The following is a 15,139-nucleotide window of genomic DNA, read 5'->3' on the forward strand; positions in this document are numbered from 1 at the left end:
GCAGTAATCTTGGTGTATGAGACTGGAGAAGATGGCGCGTAACATAGGCGTCTGGAAGGCATTTTTACAAGCCAAAATCCAACAGGATTGATAAAGTTAATTAAAAAAAAAAGTAGATCCTTGATTGAAGCATACTTCGGTTATACTTCATAGAAAATCACATCGTATAATGGTTTCTCAGATAAAAACGTAAATTAATAGTAAGTATTTCGATGCTGGTATACTATAATTTTACTATGTTATACCATATCGAGAAGCGTATGTGAGCTTTTGTCACAAAAACTAAAACTAAACTAAATAATAACTGTTAAATTTAATTTCAAACCGATATCGAGAAACTTACATCCAAAATATGTCACATAACTTCRAAAGACTGCCATTACTACTTGCGGATTTTTTGTAAACTGAGTTCTACAAACGATACGAAGACTTTACTTAACAGGTTCCCTGTCCCCATACAAAAATTAATTTTTAACGGTACACGTGCAACACTTATTTTCGAAATCATATTGCTGTAGGCGTTTTTAGAGGTTATCGATGAATTTTTGAACTATCCCACACATCTTGACAGCGATATAACGGTAACAAAAAATTTGTATCAGCTATGATACACGAACGTGTCACTACGAAGTTTAATTGCATACGCTCAATGTACCATCAGTGATACATTTAATAAACTTATTTCAAATCAACCAAAAATTTGTTCATATATGATACATGGACGCTGTACACATGGTACAAGAAAATAATTTTGTATCACATGTGATACATTGGACAGGGAACCTGTTAAACCTATTCTCTATGCCGAAATAATCAGTCATATGACGTTCTTGCAATAGCTTCAGGAGCAACAATTCTTTTCAAGAACTTTCACGAAATTCTTTTGGAGTGATTTACCTAATCGGTAGGAGTCACCATACCCTCGATAAACACTGGCCCTTGATTAAGTTGCATCGGCAAAAGTTTTATTAAGTTCATCGATGCACTGTTGCTGATAATCCACGTTGAAAGTTGTAAAAAATAATTGCGCGAAAATGTTTGCAATTTATATCCATAAGAAGAATATTTTAAGTTACTGTAAACAACACAAATAGCGCTTGTATGACAAAATGTTCTGAGTATGTGTAACAAAAATGTCAAACTTTACGATAAAGTGAGTTGCCAGATTTTAACAATGGGGTTGTAAAATCTTGAAATATAAGAAGCAGCCTACTTATATCCCTCAACGAAAATCTCGTAGTGCATTGCCGCCAGTAAGAAGTCAGATTTCTGTTTTAAAGGGCACACCTAGTGGGGTATTTAAAAAAATGCTTTTTCATATTTTTTTTAATTTTTCCAATTTTTGATGCCATTGTATRACAGAGTTCAATTCACAATTATAAAGTAAAAGAAATTGGACAAATAGATTGGGAAAAATTTGGAAATTTCTTCGGACGTACCGATCAACGCATCAACGCTTTACGACCACCAGGATGTCATGAAATGTATTATTACTGGCGTAGAGAATCTATGCTTATGACTAGAAAATAGACGATTGAATATCGGAACAAAGGTGAGCCGAAGCTTAAAAAATCTCGTCAAAKCAGGTCAAATCTCAAGGTTATATTGACAATTTTCTTCGATTATCAAGTGTGGTGCACTCCGAACTCCTTCCGACCGGCCAAACTGTCAACAAGGAATATTATTCAGTGGTATGTGTAGTTTGTGTGRAGCTGTTCGTAAAAAGAGGCCCGAATTATGGGYCGACAACTCTTRGTTTTTGCACCGCGATAATTCACCGCCATATACCGTGACAGAAAACTTAAAATAAAACCCATTTGCTCAGTTTCGCACGTTCCGCACGTTCCGCAAACATYCGCAGTTTTTATGACGCTTCTAATACGTTTCGGTATGCTTTCAACAAGATTTTGCATATAATTTGTGGGGATTTGTTTCCACTCATATTATCTACGATGCCATAGCTCGTCCATGCTCCCAGGAGCTCTTTGACATTTTCGTAACCATCTTTTCATTATCGGCCACAAATTCTTAAAGGGATTGAGATCAGGAGATTGTGCTCGCCACTCCATTAGCTAAAAACGCTGCTGGGATAACCATTCCTTAACTATTTTGGTGGTGTGTTTTGGATCTCCGTGCTGTTGGAAGATTACTTCGTCTTCAGGGTAGGCGGTTAAATCTACGAAGTCTGGCAAATTGATCTGCAAAATGCTCAGGTAGTCTTCTTTTTTCATTATACCAGTTATTTTTACAAGAGGACCAATATGCCACCATATAAAGCAACCCCGTACTTTCCGTTTAACGGTTTGTTTAACATGATGCCTTTGGATACTTTCTTTAGGACGGTGCCAGTAATAACTTATCCTTTAAGGCTGAAATCGGTTAATCTTCATTTTGTCCGACCAAATCACATGTTTCCTGTTTTTGTGTTGTTTGCAGAAAGCTAGCCGAGCTTTTTCGTCGATAAAGCCGCTTTCTTTTTCTTAATTGCTGATTACGTCGTCGTGCAGCTTTTCTATGTCGTTGAACTGTTTTTTCACATCTTTCGTTCAATTAAACGTGCATCAGAGTTCGTCAATATCCGTAGTTTCTCTTTTTATGATTGGTGCCTGAAATCGAAGCTTTTTCTGAATCCAGATAAATGCTCTCAGATCTCTTATGATAGGGGACGCAACATCTTATCCTCAAGTTACAATATTTCTAATTGCATCCAAAAATGCGTTACTGAAATCAAAGATCTTGGGGTAATCTTTAACAACAGATTTTCTTTCAGTAGTCACATAACTATATCACTTCTAAATCTTTCTCTGTACTCGGCTTTGTCCGCCGCAATGCTTTAAATTTTTCCGACCCCTACACGTTAAAATTACTGTATACATGCTTTGTTCGGTCCATTTTGGAGTATGCAGTGTTCGTCTGGAGACCATATTGCATATCGTCAATTAATAGGATCGAGCGTGTCCAAAAGATTTTTCTTAAATTTGCTCTCCGCTCCCTACAGTTTGTTGACCCAATACCATCGCATACATCCCGTTTATTGCTTTTACATCTTAAACTACTGGAAAATCGTCGGTCCGTTCTCTGCCTTTCATTTGTTTTTAATATTATTAATGGAGGTATTGACTGTCCCTATTTATTAAGGAAAATTAACTTCAATGCTCCTCAACGTTGTCTCAGATCTATTTCCCCATTTTATTATATAAGGGAAAGTACTAACTTTGCTGAATATGCTCCTCTTAAGCGTGCTATGCGAGAGTTTAACTCGATTTCCGAAAAAGTTCTTCTTGATTTTTCTCACTCTAGGGTATCCTTCATTAATACCCTAAATTCTGTTTTTTAGTTTAAGTTAATTCCTTATGTACCTTTAATTGAATTATTTTAGAATTCTATTTAGCATCCTAATTTTCCATTAGTCTGTAGGAATTAATGTAAATAGACTTAACTAAATAATTAAATAAATAAATATTTTTTCATTTGCTCAATGTAACAGTGCTTTGATATGCACTATGCGAAACGTGAAAACTGAGCAAATATGTATTTTTTAAAGCTTTGTTTTGTTCTGTCTTTTTTCATATTTGAATATTAAGTTATTTTGCAATACTATTTTCTTTTAAATGTCCAACGAATAAAGTACAAACAAGTTTTTTTGAATTCGGTTGCGTATTTATAGCACTTCAAGATAAAGTTAGAGAACATTTGCTCTGTTTTCCACGCTACGGCAGTTCTTCTCTATGGAATATAAACATCAACTCAAGGAATCATCGATGTCTAACTTATCTCATATACATATAGTTGTCACTTTGAAAACTTTATCAGAATTTGACGTTTGAATTTTTCAAAGTCATATCAAAATCTAAGGAAAATAAAAATAATAACCATTAAGTGATTTTAACGATCATCTGACAACTCCGCTAGGCAAGCAAGAACTTATACAAAAGCAATAAMTATGAAACATTTTTAAGGCTAGTTTTTAAATTTCGTAAAATATTTAAAATGCGTTCAATCATTTTGATATTGATCCTTTTAAACTGTCAGTTTTTTACCGCGCAAAGTTTCGATAACAATCGTATACAGGTAAGTGGTCGCGTGTTAAATGGACCTAAATGGACTCCCTTAACATTCGATACCCCCAACACAGGAGCAGCACAGAAAGATGAAGCGAATGTTACCGCGCTTGTACTCACAATATTCAGAGGATTCCGGTAGCGAGCAAGASGGCGGCGCAAACCGTTCGGAAGGTGAGTGCAAGCAAAACCCCATGATGGCGGGAAATGCAAAACAAAAAGCCACAAGCATCGCACAAAAAGCAGCTCAAGAGGCTAARGCCGCGTCCGAAGCGCAGCAGGCGGCTGGCGAGGCTGCTGCACTTCAAGTGAAGGGACAACTCGCCGAGAAGGCTATGCAAGCTGCCAAAGCGGCCGAGGCAGCGCTTGCAGGCAAACAACAAATCGTCCAGCAGCTGCAGCAGGAAGTGCGCGAAGCCGAGGCGGTTGTACAGGAGGAGAGTAGCTCACTACAGAATGCACAGCAGAATGTCAATGCTGCCGTTAGCTCGGCCCAGCAAGCGCAATCGCAATTGAAGACGCTCACAAAAGCGGTACAGACAGCGCAAGCGAACGTCGGCAACGCCGAGCAGGCTGCAACAGGTGCACAGCAGGAATTTGCCGAGAAGACGCAACTGGTGGAGGCGGCTAAGATGCGTGTCGAACAGCTGTTGCGGCAGTTGAGCTCCGCCCGACAGGATTTCAATAAGACAAAGGATGCGGCCATGAAAGCGGCTGCAGCTGCGCACGAGGCTAAGGTGAATGCATCACCGACTGGTCGTTGTCGTCGTATGATGCGTTTGCCGCGTAAGCGTCGGCTTGCTGTAGCGCCACAAGCGAAGCAGTGATACATTTTTTTTTATAGATGTATATATATTTGTTAAAATGTTTATTTTTTTGTTTAGTCCTTTGTAAATCGATTTACTTGCAAAGACCTGCCAATTTTTTTTYTCTATATATTTTTTCATTTCCAAAACAGATAAATATTTAAGAAAGGATTTATAGGAAGCCTTAAAGCTGGACTCAAAAGATACGYCAAATTTTTTTGCAGCCTCAGTAATATTAGTCTCGGTGACCTTAATGATTTGTATATTCAAAAACTTGGCCAATTTCAGTGAGACTATGAGCTGATTTGCAGAATGATCCATATTTCCCCTTTAAATAYCTGTAGTAAGCGAAATGAGTAACTGCATTGCCGTGTACCAGCTCTGCTCTACACTACAATAGGCGTAACTTTTGGTCTTCAGTTTAGAAATTTCACTCAGTTCTCTACACAGGCGACTATCGTAATGGCTTCAGTTTGCGAGCTCGCGATTGCTTTTAGTTCGAAAGCCGGCTTTACATTTCGGAAATATTTAACTTCAATCTGTTTGCCATGAGTATTCATCTAAAGAAGACAGCTCATCTAAAGTGCCGTTTGGTTCTCTCAGTGACGTATAAAAGCGATCTTACGAGGATGCGATATTAACGACCTTTATTTGAAGTCCTAAAAAGACTGACTTCATACAATATAGGTCATCGAATGACAAATAAAGTGAACTTGTAATGTTTGAATCCACTTCGATCCATATTATATATATATAGTAAATATTATATATTCTTCTTCTTTATTGGCGTGTATACAACTGCGGGCAAGTCGTTTCTCCTTTTCGCTTTCGACAGCCAGGTAGTTTGATGAATTTTCCTATGCTGGAGTCTMKTACTACAGATAACCATATTTYGGTCCTCGGCGAAATCGATCAGTCTCAACCCTTTGACAACCCTGGCGTTAAAGTGGCCAAAAACGATTTTGACTTCATGGCGGGGGCAGCTCTTCCGCTCCGAGACATCTATGGTCACATTGTCAATCTTTACCGTGTGGACGATTATGTTGAAGAACTTTGCTTTGGTGCRGATTGTAGCTAGATATTCATACATCGGTATAAATGCCAGGACTTGGCGATGGAATCTCTCTCCCACCACTAGCTGTACACAATATTTGCGCTTTTTTATATGACCACTGTAGTAAAGGCCATAAGGACTGATTCCTCTCAGTCCTTGTCTCGTCCACCGCACTTCTTGGTCGGCGGTGATGTCAGCCTTTACTTTTACGAGGATATCAACCAGCTGGGCAGCGGCACCTTCCCAATGAAAGCACTGGACATTCAAGCTTCATACCCTTAAATTATAAACCTTAATACGTTTGCAGTGGYCWTCAAAAGGTGACTGTTTTCTACTTTTCATKGKGGGTGGCGCACAACCCTSGGTAGGGCTGTTTAGTCTAAAKTGAAGTCGTCKTTAAAYSGATGTGTTTTGSCTACCCAGAGAGTACTTGGTCTAAGACCAGAAGTGAAGAATCATTTCTGTAAACTCCGTAGTGAATGGCGTTCAGAGAACTTTCCCCAGTTGGGCGAACTTTTGCACATGACTCCATCTCAACATTATATATAACTATGTGCATTTTATAAGGATAAGATTATTTCTAAAGCTTTCTAAAGATAAGTTTTTGTARACCAATCCTTTGCATCATAGAACCGTACTTTCCCTTCTCTACTCTCTTGACGATATTTAACAACCCCAATCCGGTAATGCCTCGTTGAAAAGTCGAAGCATTTTTGCATTAAGTTCCGATTCAAATTATATTGAAATGTGGAATCATTCCAGTTTGGAATTGATTTCGCAATGTATTCGAGAGCTAGATTATAAGAGGTTAAGCAAATCTCACAGAGCTAAATGCTTAGTTTCCTTTGCTCTCCAGTCACTTCCAATCAATGAAATACGTTTTCTATAACAACCGGTATATATGTGCATTTATATAATTGTAAAATACAGAAAAAATATAAAACCATTGAACAGAAAAAGACGATTTCACAAAATTGAAATATATGTTTCAGTTGTCAATTGTTGTTATGAACTCTAATGACGTTGTCGCTGTGCTAGTCGCAAGTGTCGTTTTGCCATCATTCGACTGCCGGGCGACGAACGTCCACAACGATTTCCGGGATTCGCATTCTGTTTAGCTTCGTGTGCAGCGGCAGCCGCCTTCATAGCGGCCTCTTTAGTCTTGCCATAGTCGTTGCGTGCCGAACTCAATTGACGCAACAATTGTTCCACACGACTCTTTGCGGCTTCCATTAGTTGCGTTTTCTCCGCCAAGTCCTGTTGTGCGCCCTGTGCTGCTTGCTCTGCATTACCGACATTCACTTGTGCCATACTCACCGCTTTCGTGAGCGTCTTCAGCTGCTGTGCGGCATTTTGTGCCGCTTGCATGGCGGCGTTGACATTTTGTTGTGCATTTTGCAGCGAACTACTCTGCTCTTGCACCACTGCCTCGGCTTCGCGCACTTCCTGCTGCAGTTGCTGTACGATTTGCTGCTTTCCCGCCAGTGCTGCTTCWGCGGCCTTTGCGGCAGCAACCGCCTTCTCGGCTAGTTGCGCCTTCACTTGTTGTGACGCTGCTTCGCCGGCGGCTGCTTGTGCATCCGAGGCGGCTTTGGCCTCTTTGGCGGCCTTCTGTGCGATATTGGTGGCTTTCTGCTTCGGATTACCGGAGGTGACGCTACTTTTCTTGCACTCATCCTCYTTGTTGCCTTCGGAACCGCCGCTTCCACCCTCACCGGACATGAGTTCGGCATACATATTTTGCAGCATGTGACGCGCATTGCGATGGTGCATCTGCAAACATAGTGGTATGGGTAAGTGGGTTTCGAGATTTTGAAGTGCTATGTACGTACCCGCCTCTTGTTGTAACAGTGCTGTCCAACCGCCGAGTGCGCTGTCAAATAAATCAGTAAAAATATACAGAACCAATTCATATTTATGTTTCGATAAAAAATTCTAATTTCGAMATCAAAACTTTGACGGCTTTGGCGATGTGAAGGGAATGGTTGAAATTGGTAACAAGTAGAGAGTTTATGTTCGGACGCGTAAGAGGTTAGATGAGCTTGAGTTGTTGTAAAGTTTCGTGAGTCCGGRCTTTCYACCGAACACAAATACACCATTACAATCTTTTCTAAAACTGACAGAGGAAAAACACTTCTAAAAAGTAGATTGGATGTTGGTATATTATTGAACCGGCGCTCCTTAATCAAAACGTGTTTTTAAACACCAACGGTGAATGTTCCGCTGGGTTTCAAGCTTACTACGTTTTTAACCATATGACAGTAGTGATCCTATTTTTGTTTATCCTTTTCCACAATTTTTGCATATTTTGTATAGTTATATAACCCCCTTTATCTGATATATACTGTTTTAGACTTACATATTTCAGGATTCTAAAGTAGGGTAGCACTAAAGTCTCCTGAATACCAGTCTTTAAAGGAAACACGACGGCTGATCAATTGGCTATGATAGTGGCGGCCACCCAGCCAATTGAATCGGAGGAAAAAGACAAATAAAAGATCGGTAGACGCCAAAAGTGTTTGAACTCGACAAACCAAGCTTATATATTTCTTGACAAAGTACAGGTAGGTTACCAGTGTTCCTAGAAACAAATTGGCTCTGAAGTGGTATGTGTATAGTAAGACACAAGCTAATAACGAGAAGTGCCGATATTTTCTCTTTGCAGCGCTTTGATTGGAACGAGTTAGTGAAGGACGAGCATCAAAATCTTCAATCTCAAATTGTGTCAAAATTTCACAACCAAAAGATGTGAGTCTTAAAAGAGTATTGMAAGAAACAAATTAGCCAGTCTWGAAGAGACATCTCGGCATGAAAAYCCACTTTTATTACAGTTAATTTCTTACTTAATTCGAGKGACGCAAGCAATTAGCAGTCCAAAGKCGYATATAGTAGCGTATTAGGATCTTGACCCCATCAAAGTACTGTGCTTCTAGTAAAATTATCTCTTTAAAATTTCAATAATTTTCAAAAAGACATTTTGACACCAGTCAATTTACACTTGAAACCGAAAGGAGAACTCAATATTGTTTATATTTTCTTAATTATATATACAAACATACAATATATGCAACCACCTAGTAGATGCATCTGAAAATTTATTTTTTGCTTTCGATAATAGTTTCGTTACAGATATTAGCGTCGCGCGCCTACATACGCCAGGTGAGTACCATGAAATTCCATACATCCAGTCACAGTTTTTACGTCCATATCTTTTTTCTGTTAACAGCCACATCGCAAGAATGCCAAACGAATGATTCCAAGCCTCTACACCGACTTCTCGCTCGCTAGCGAAGTGGGCGATARTGGTGGGAGCGGTGGYAGTGACAGCGGCAGTGGTAGCARCAGTGGTGCCGGCGAAAAATGCAAAAACGAAATGAGTGCAGGCAGCGCCAAGCAGAAGGCTACCAATATCGCTCAGAAGGCCGCAAAGGAGGCTAAGGCCGCTTCGGATGCACAGCAAGCGGCTGGTGAAGCCGCATCCATGCAAGTCAAGGCACAGCTGGCTGAGAAAGCTATAGCGGCGGCAAAAGCGGCAGAAGCTGCGCTTGCCGGCAAACARCAAATCGTACAACAACTCCAGAATGAGGTTCGCGAGGCTGAAGCAGTAGTACAGGAGCAGAGCACTTCTCTGCAGGACGCTCAACAAAATGTCAACGCCGCCATGCAAGCGGCGCAGAATGCGGCACAGCAGCTGAAGACACTCACCAAAGCGGTGGTTATGGCTCAGACTAATGTCGGCAATGCCGAACAGGCAGCACAGGGTGCACAACAGGAGCAAGCTGAAAAGACACAGCTCTTCGATGCCGCCAARACACGTGTCGAACAGTTGTTGGGTCAGTTGAACGCGGCGCGCAATGATTATGCCAAAACGAAAGAGGCTGCCATGAAAGCAGCTGCTGCGGCACATGAAGCCAAGCAGAATGCGAGCCCTGGTCGGTGTTATCGCTCTTTGGCGACAGCACGTCTGTTGGCCAAACGTCATCGCTTGTTGGCGCATAGACAACGACACTGAGTGACCWATAATTGTGGCGAAGAATTCAAAAATAGCGCTCTCGATGAYTTGATACATCATCCTTCATAWTATTTATATCTAGGACTTTGTTATTTTGTCTAATTTTTCCTTAATTAACTTAGTCATCAAAACGACATGAATTATTTTGCTTTTATAAAATACACACTTTGGTTTCCAATCAACACTTCGCTAAGGAAAAAACGCATGTCAATGAAAGTAGGGTAAGGCTGCGCAGATATGTTGTCCCAGACACAAGATGAGGTTAGGTTAAGTAGTCGATCATTACACAAATCTCACTTGGAACACCAATCMATCTCTAATAATAATTTGACTAAAGTACTCTCATGAATCGACAAAGCCCTTTGAGCCTACCACAAATTTGTTAAAGTGGCTAATGACAGTTTCGTTTACATTCCCCGGTTCGCCGAAAGTAAGGCTACTGAGATCTTTCAACCTCAATCTTGCAAAAACCGGACAATGGCGGAAAAAGTTCCCGGAAGTTCTCATCTCACTTTCTWCCATATAACTTTGACAAATTACCCCATAGTTGTCTATTGAACAATGCCCAGTAATAACTCCTACAATTTTAGCTTTGTTAAGGGAAAGTAGTTCAATAGATCGTCTGGCGAAAAGTATCTCGCAGTCGCTGAGAAGTTGGTCGTCAATGAACGCGTACTCAGATAACTGGACATATGGGCATAGGATATAAGATGAGAACAGTGGTCCAGCTCATTCTTACTTCGAAGTAAGCGGATCAAGGGTGCTCTATATTTCTAGCTCATCATGTTTGTAAGTACCAGCGAATTTGTTATGACCAGGTACGCAAGCGAGCTTAAGAATAAAGTCACTTGATCCTATTTCTAGCGGGGAACAACACTCGTTGGCCAACTTTGTATACTCACGTGCTTAAAAGTAGCTGCACTTCGAAAAACGTCTTCTGCTACCTTAATTCCTTGAAAAATACTAGAGTAACCCTATAGTTAAGCTTGACGAAGAGCTCCTTTCCTTGAGGGGGAAGGGATGTCTGCGATTTAATCCATCTGGTAAATAAAATCATGTTAATTTCTTCTTCTGCTTCGTCAACGTAGACAATGACTTCGGCAATATTTGAAACATACTATAAAAGGTTTAACAAATGGTTTCAGCATGAAAATATCTGCCTTTTTTTTTTTACAAAATATGGTCAGGTGAAAACACTTTATCCATTTATTTTTCAAGGATAACCATAGAATCTATGTGCATCGCAATCCTTTCGAATTTTTGGTGGAATATATTTTCTGCGTCGACAAKTTAATAGTCGCGTTTTCAACCACAGCCTTTGAGAAGCATGGATTACTTAGATSTATTATATAGACCACAGGCGGTGATCAAATAGTCCACACACAGACATATCAAAAATGTTTAATAGAGTGTGAGTCGGAATCTATTGCTCGGAGTTGGATCTCAGCAACCCTTCYAGCTTCTGGAATACTGCAGTATCTTCTATGCGGAAGTAACATAAAAAAACATCATAAAGAACAAGAAGATATGTATACAAGGTGCGTTCCAAAGTAAACAGGACTTTTTTTTATCGATTGTCCAGCGAGAATTTCATTTATTCGAACTGAAGTTATTACGTTTTAAGTTTCAGAATGTTTGTGTTATCGGTGCGAAAATGAGCTTCGAACAAAGAGTCAACATTAAATTTTGTTTCAAAATTGGTAAAATTTTTACCGAAGCGTTTCAATTGATGACACAAGTTTATGGCGATGATTGCCTATCCTATAGTAGAGTGCACGAGTGGTTTCAACGTTTTCAAAGTGGTCGAGAGAATATAAATGACGATCAACATGCGGRCCAATAAAAATTCGTGATCACCGGAAATTMCATGGAAACTGTGCATGAATTCATCAACATTGAAATTTATGGAAATGGAATTGAACATCTCCAAAACATCGACTTATCGCATTTTGACCGAACATTTGGGCTTACGAAAGGTGTGTGCAAGTTTTGTTCCGCACAAATTGACTGACGACGAAAAATTGCTCAGAATCCAACATTCGAAGGACATTATTGTGACCAAATTACATTTTAACCATTAACCACCAGGATCGGTGAGATGGAATGCCTTAAGAACATGAAGGAACACCAAGACCATTCGCAAGAGCCTCGAAGGTTATAAGTCAGGACGATGAATGCAAAAAGTATAGGAAAGTAGGTGGGAGAGAGATTTTGTAACACCTTCTATGCTTCTCCCCATCATTATCATGTTAGAAAAAAAACTTTAAAATACCCACATATAGTATATCAACCTAATGGCGAGTAGCTATTTGGAAGACATAAACTTGTTATATAAAACCTCTGAGCGACCACGGCCCTTAAAGATCGCATCAGAAGATGCACAGCCATCAACCTTCGACCAAGGTCTGGGGGATTAGTAATGAAGCGGCGGCGAAGAACTGAAAAGGAGCTTGCATCAGCTTGTTTGCAAAATATGGTCGGACGAAAGCATGCCCAACGATTGGAATTTAAGTGTGCTCTGCCCAATCCATAAAAATTGAGATCCCATAATCTGCGCCAACTACCGTGGGATAATCCTTCTTATCATCGCATATAAGGTTCTATCGAGCGTATTGTGTGAAAGATTAAAGCCCACCGTAAACAAACTGATTAGACTTTATTAGTGTGTCTTTAGACCTGAAAAATCAACAACCGACCAGATATTCACCATGCACCAAATTTTGGAAAAGATCCGTGAAAGTAGAATCGATACACACCACCTCTTCGTCGATTTCAAAGCTGTTTTCGACAGCACGAAAAGGAGCTGCCGCGACGCCCGAATTTGGTATCCCCGCAAAACTAATACGTCTGTGTAAACTGACGTTGAGCAACACCAGAAGCTCCGTCAGAATCGGGAAGGACCTCTCTGAGTCGTTCGATACCAAACGAGGTTTCAGACAAGGCGACTCCCTATCGTGCGACTTCTTCAACCTGCTGCTGGAGAAATAATTCGATCTGCAGAACTAAATAGAGAAGGTACCATCTTCTATAAGAGTGTACAGCTGCTGGCTCATGCCGATGATATTGATATCATTGGCCTCAACACCCGCGCCGTTAGTTCTGCTTTCTCCAGACTGAACAAGGAAGCAAAGCAGCTGGGTCTGGCAGTGAACGAGGGCAAGACGAAATATCTCCTGTCATCAAACAAACAGCCGTCGCACTCGCAACTTGGCACTCACGTCACTGTTGACAGTCATAGCTTTGAAGTTGTAGATAGTTTCGCATATTTGGGAACCAGTTTAAACACCATCAACAATGTCAGCCTAGAAAGCCAACGCAGGATAACTCTTGCCAACAGGTGCTACTTCGGACTGAGAAGGCAATTTTAGCAAAGTCCTCTCTCGACGAACAAAAACCTAACTCTATAAGTCACTCATAATTCCCGTCCTTCTATATGGTGCAGAGGCTTGGACGATGACAACAACTGATGACTTGACGTTGCGAGTTTTCGAGAGAAAAGTTATGCGAAAGATTTATGGTCCTTTGCGCGTTTTCCACGGCGAATATCGCACTCGATGAAACGATGATTGATCAGGGAATTAAAAGACAACGGCTACGCTGACTAGGTCATGTGGTCCGAAAGGTCGAAAACACTCCAGCTCTGAAAGTATTCGACGCAGTTACGCCGGGGAAGCAGAGAAAGTGGAAGACCTTCACTCCGTTGGAAGGACCAGGTGGAGAAGGACTTGGCTACGCTTGGAATATCCAATTGRCGCCACATAGCTTAAAGAGAAACGACTGGCGCGCGGTTGTTAACTCGGCTATAATCGCGTAAGCGGTGACTACGCCAATTAAGAAGAAGAAGAAGAAGAATGAACGATTCTTAGCTAGTTGGCTACGCAAAAGACATTGCTGCGATAATCACTGCGATAGCCAGGTGACACAAAAGATTGTGAACTACTGGGTGTATGAATAGATTAGACTTGTAAATTGGAAAAAAATTGTTTTTTTTTGTGATATTTTTCTGGAGAGGATTTTTATTGAATGTATACATAAAATGTATGAACATTTAGCGAATTTAACGTATTCTAAGAATTCATATTTTATTAATAAAAATATTGGGTTCCGTCGTTTCTGTTAGAAAATCTCCTGAAAGTCCTCCACAAAAAGGTGTTTGGCGGTGAGGAAGATATCTCTAATCCAAATTATGTAAAATAAAAAAACCAAAAGGATTACTTTTACGATAGATTCTCGAATATATGTGTATACAGATAATGAATCGATAAAAATAGTTCCAACACAAAAAATCTTTTTTCACACGAAAATTTACACTTTAGTGTAACCATTTTTTTATCAGAARCTTTATTCCTTCGATCATTACCTGACAAAAGTCTCTAAGAAGATCCTGTGAAAATTTCGAGTCAATCGGTCAAGCCGTTTCGRATAACTATTCCTCACTATCTTCGAAAACATCGTTTCGAGAAAAATTGGTTTTAAGTTTTGCTGTTGCTTCAGGTTACGGTTCCGCCTACTTTCAAATGCTTGGAGACGTCTTTACAAATACGCACATTACTCCGAAACTATTTACCGGATTACTTTGAAATCCACAGACAAATTCCCGATTACAAATACAGCGCAATAAGTTCCACACTTTGATCTGTCCTCTAAAAACGGGCAACAACATAACTGTCAGGCTTCAAAAGGAGAAAAACTGTTGCATTCTCAACCTCCGCCATAAAAAAAAAAAACATCCAGAATGCTTTCAACAAAAAGTCCAATTTATATTATTTGCAAAGAAAAAAGTTTATTTTCTTTATTCACAATCGTTTTGCAATTTTTTTTGCTTTTAGATGATACTTAATAGTTGTTTTTATTTTGTTATTGTTTCGTACAAATGATATATAAGTATGTATACATAACTTAGAACTTATAATATAATAAATCCATATTTTTAAATGTAAATTTTGTGTTTAAAGTTTTCTTTATTTTTTTTTGTTTTTGTTGTTTAATTAGCAATTTCATTTGCAGTTCGTTCGATTTCGTTTATGCTTTTTTGTTTTTGTAAAATTTTTTTCTTTAGGGAATAAAAATTTAAAATTCCTTTGCATGCTGCCAAAATGGGTAACCGCCTAAAGGATACCATACATTTACAATAATTTAGCTTTTTTTACGGCTTTTCTTATGCTTTACACAAATTGTTTTTGTAGAGTTCGTTTTATTTTTTTTT

The 15,139-nt window shown here is 39.6% G+C and overlaps 3 protein-coding genes across 3 annotated transcripts; 2 read left to right on the forward strand and 1 right to left on the reverse strand.

The window, feature by feature from the left end:
- The first annotated feature begins 3,816 nt into the window (after positions 1-3,816).
- On the forward strand, positions 3,817-4,974 carry LOC108976481 (restin homolog). The gene is made up of 2 exons (XM_018945605.1): positions 3,817-4,071; positions 4,136-4,974. The coding sequence occupies exons 1-2, from the start codon at positions 3,991-3,993 to the stop codon at positions 4,886-4,888; spliced, it is 834 nt and encodes a 277-aa protein (XP_018801150.1). The 5' UTR covers positions 3,817-3,990; the 3' UTR covers positions 4,889-4,974.
- A 1,856-nt stretch (positions 4,975-6,830) lies between these two features.
- LOC108976482 (mediator of RNA polymerase II transcription subunit 15-like) lies at positions 6,831-7,884 on the reverse strand. Its single transcript, XM_018945606.1, has 2 exons — positions 7,754-7,884; positions 6,831-7,694 (listed from the first exon to the last, which is right to left on the reverse strand). Exons 1-2 carry the CDS (start codon positions 7,832-7,834, stop codon positions 6,936-6,938), a joined length of 840 nt encoding a protein of 279 aa, XP_018801151.1. The 5' UTR covers positions 7,835-7,884; the 3' UTR covers positions 6,831-6,935.
- Positions 7,885-8,931: 1,047 nt separating this feature from the next.
- LOC108976488 lies at positions 8,932-10,099 on the forward strand. The gene is made up of 2 exons (XM_018945616.1): positions 8,932-9,080; positions 9,148-10,099. Exons 1-2 carry the CDS (start codon positions 9,003-9,005, stop codon positions 9,931-9,933), a joined length of 864 nt encoding a protein of 287 aa, XP_018801161.1. The 5' UTR covers positions 8,932-9,002; the 3' UTR covers positions 9,934-10,099.
- The last annotated feature ends 5,040 nt before the right edge of the window (positions 10,100-15,139 follow it).

The sequence above is a fragment of the Bactrocera latifrons genome, unplaced genomic scaffold, assembly GCF_001853355.1.
Source record: "Bactrocera latifrons isolate USDA-ARS-PBARC rearing strain unplaced genomic scaffold, ASM185335v1 scaffold_77, whole genome shotgun sequence".
In the NCBI taxonomy this organism is placed as follows: Eukaryota; Metazoa; Arthropoda; class Insecta; order Diptera; family Tephritidae; genus Bactrocera; species Bactrocera latifrons.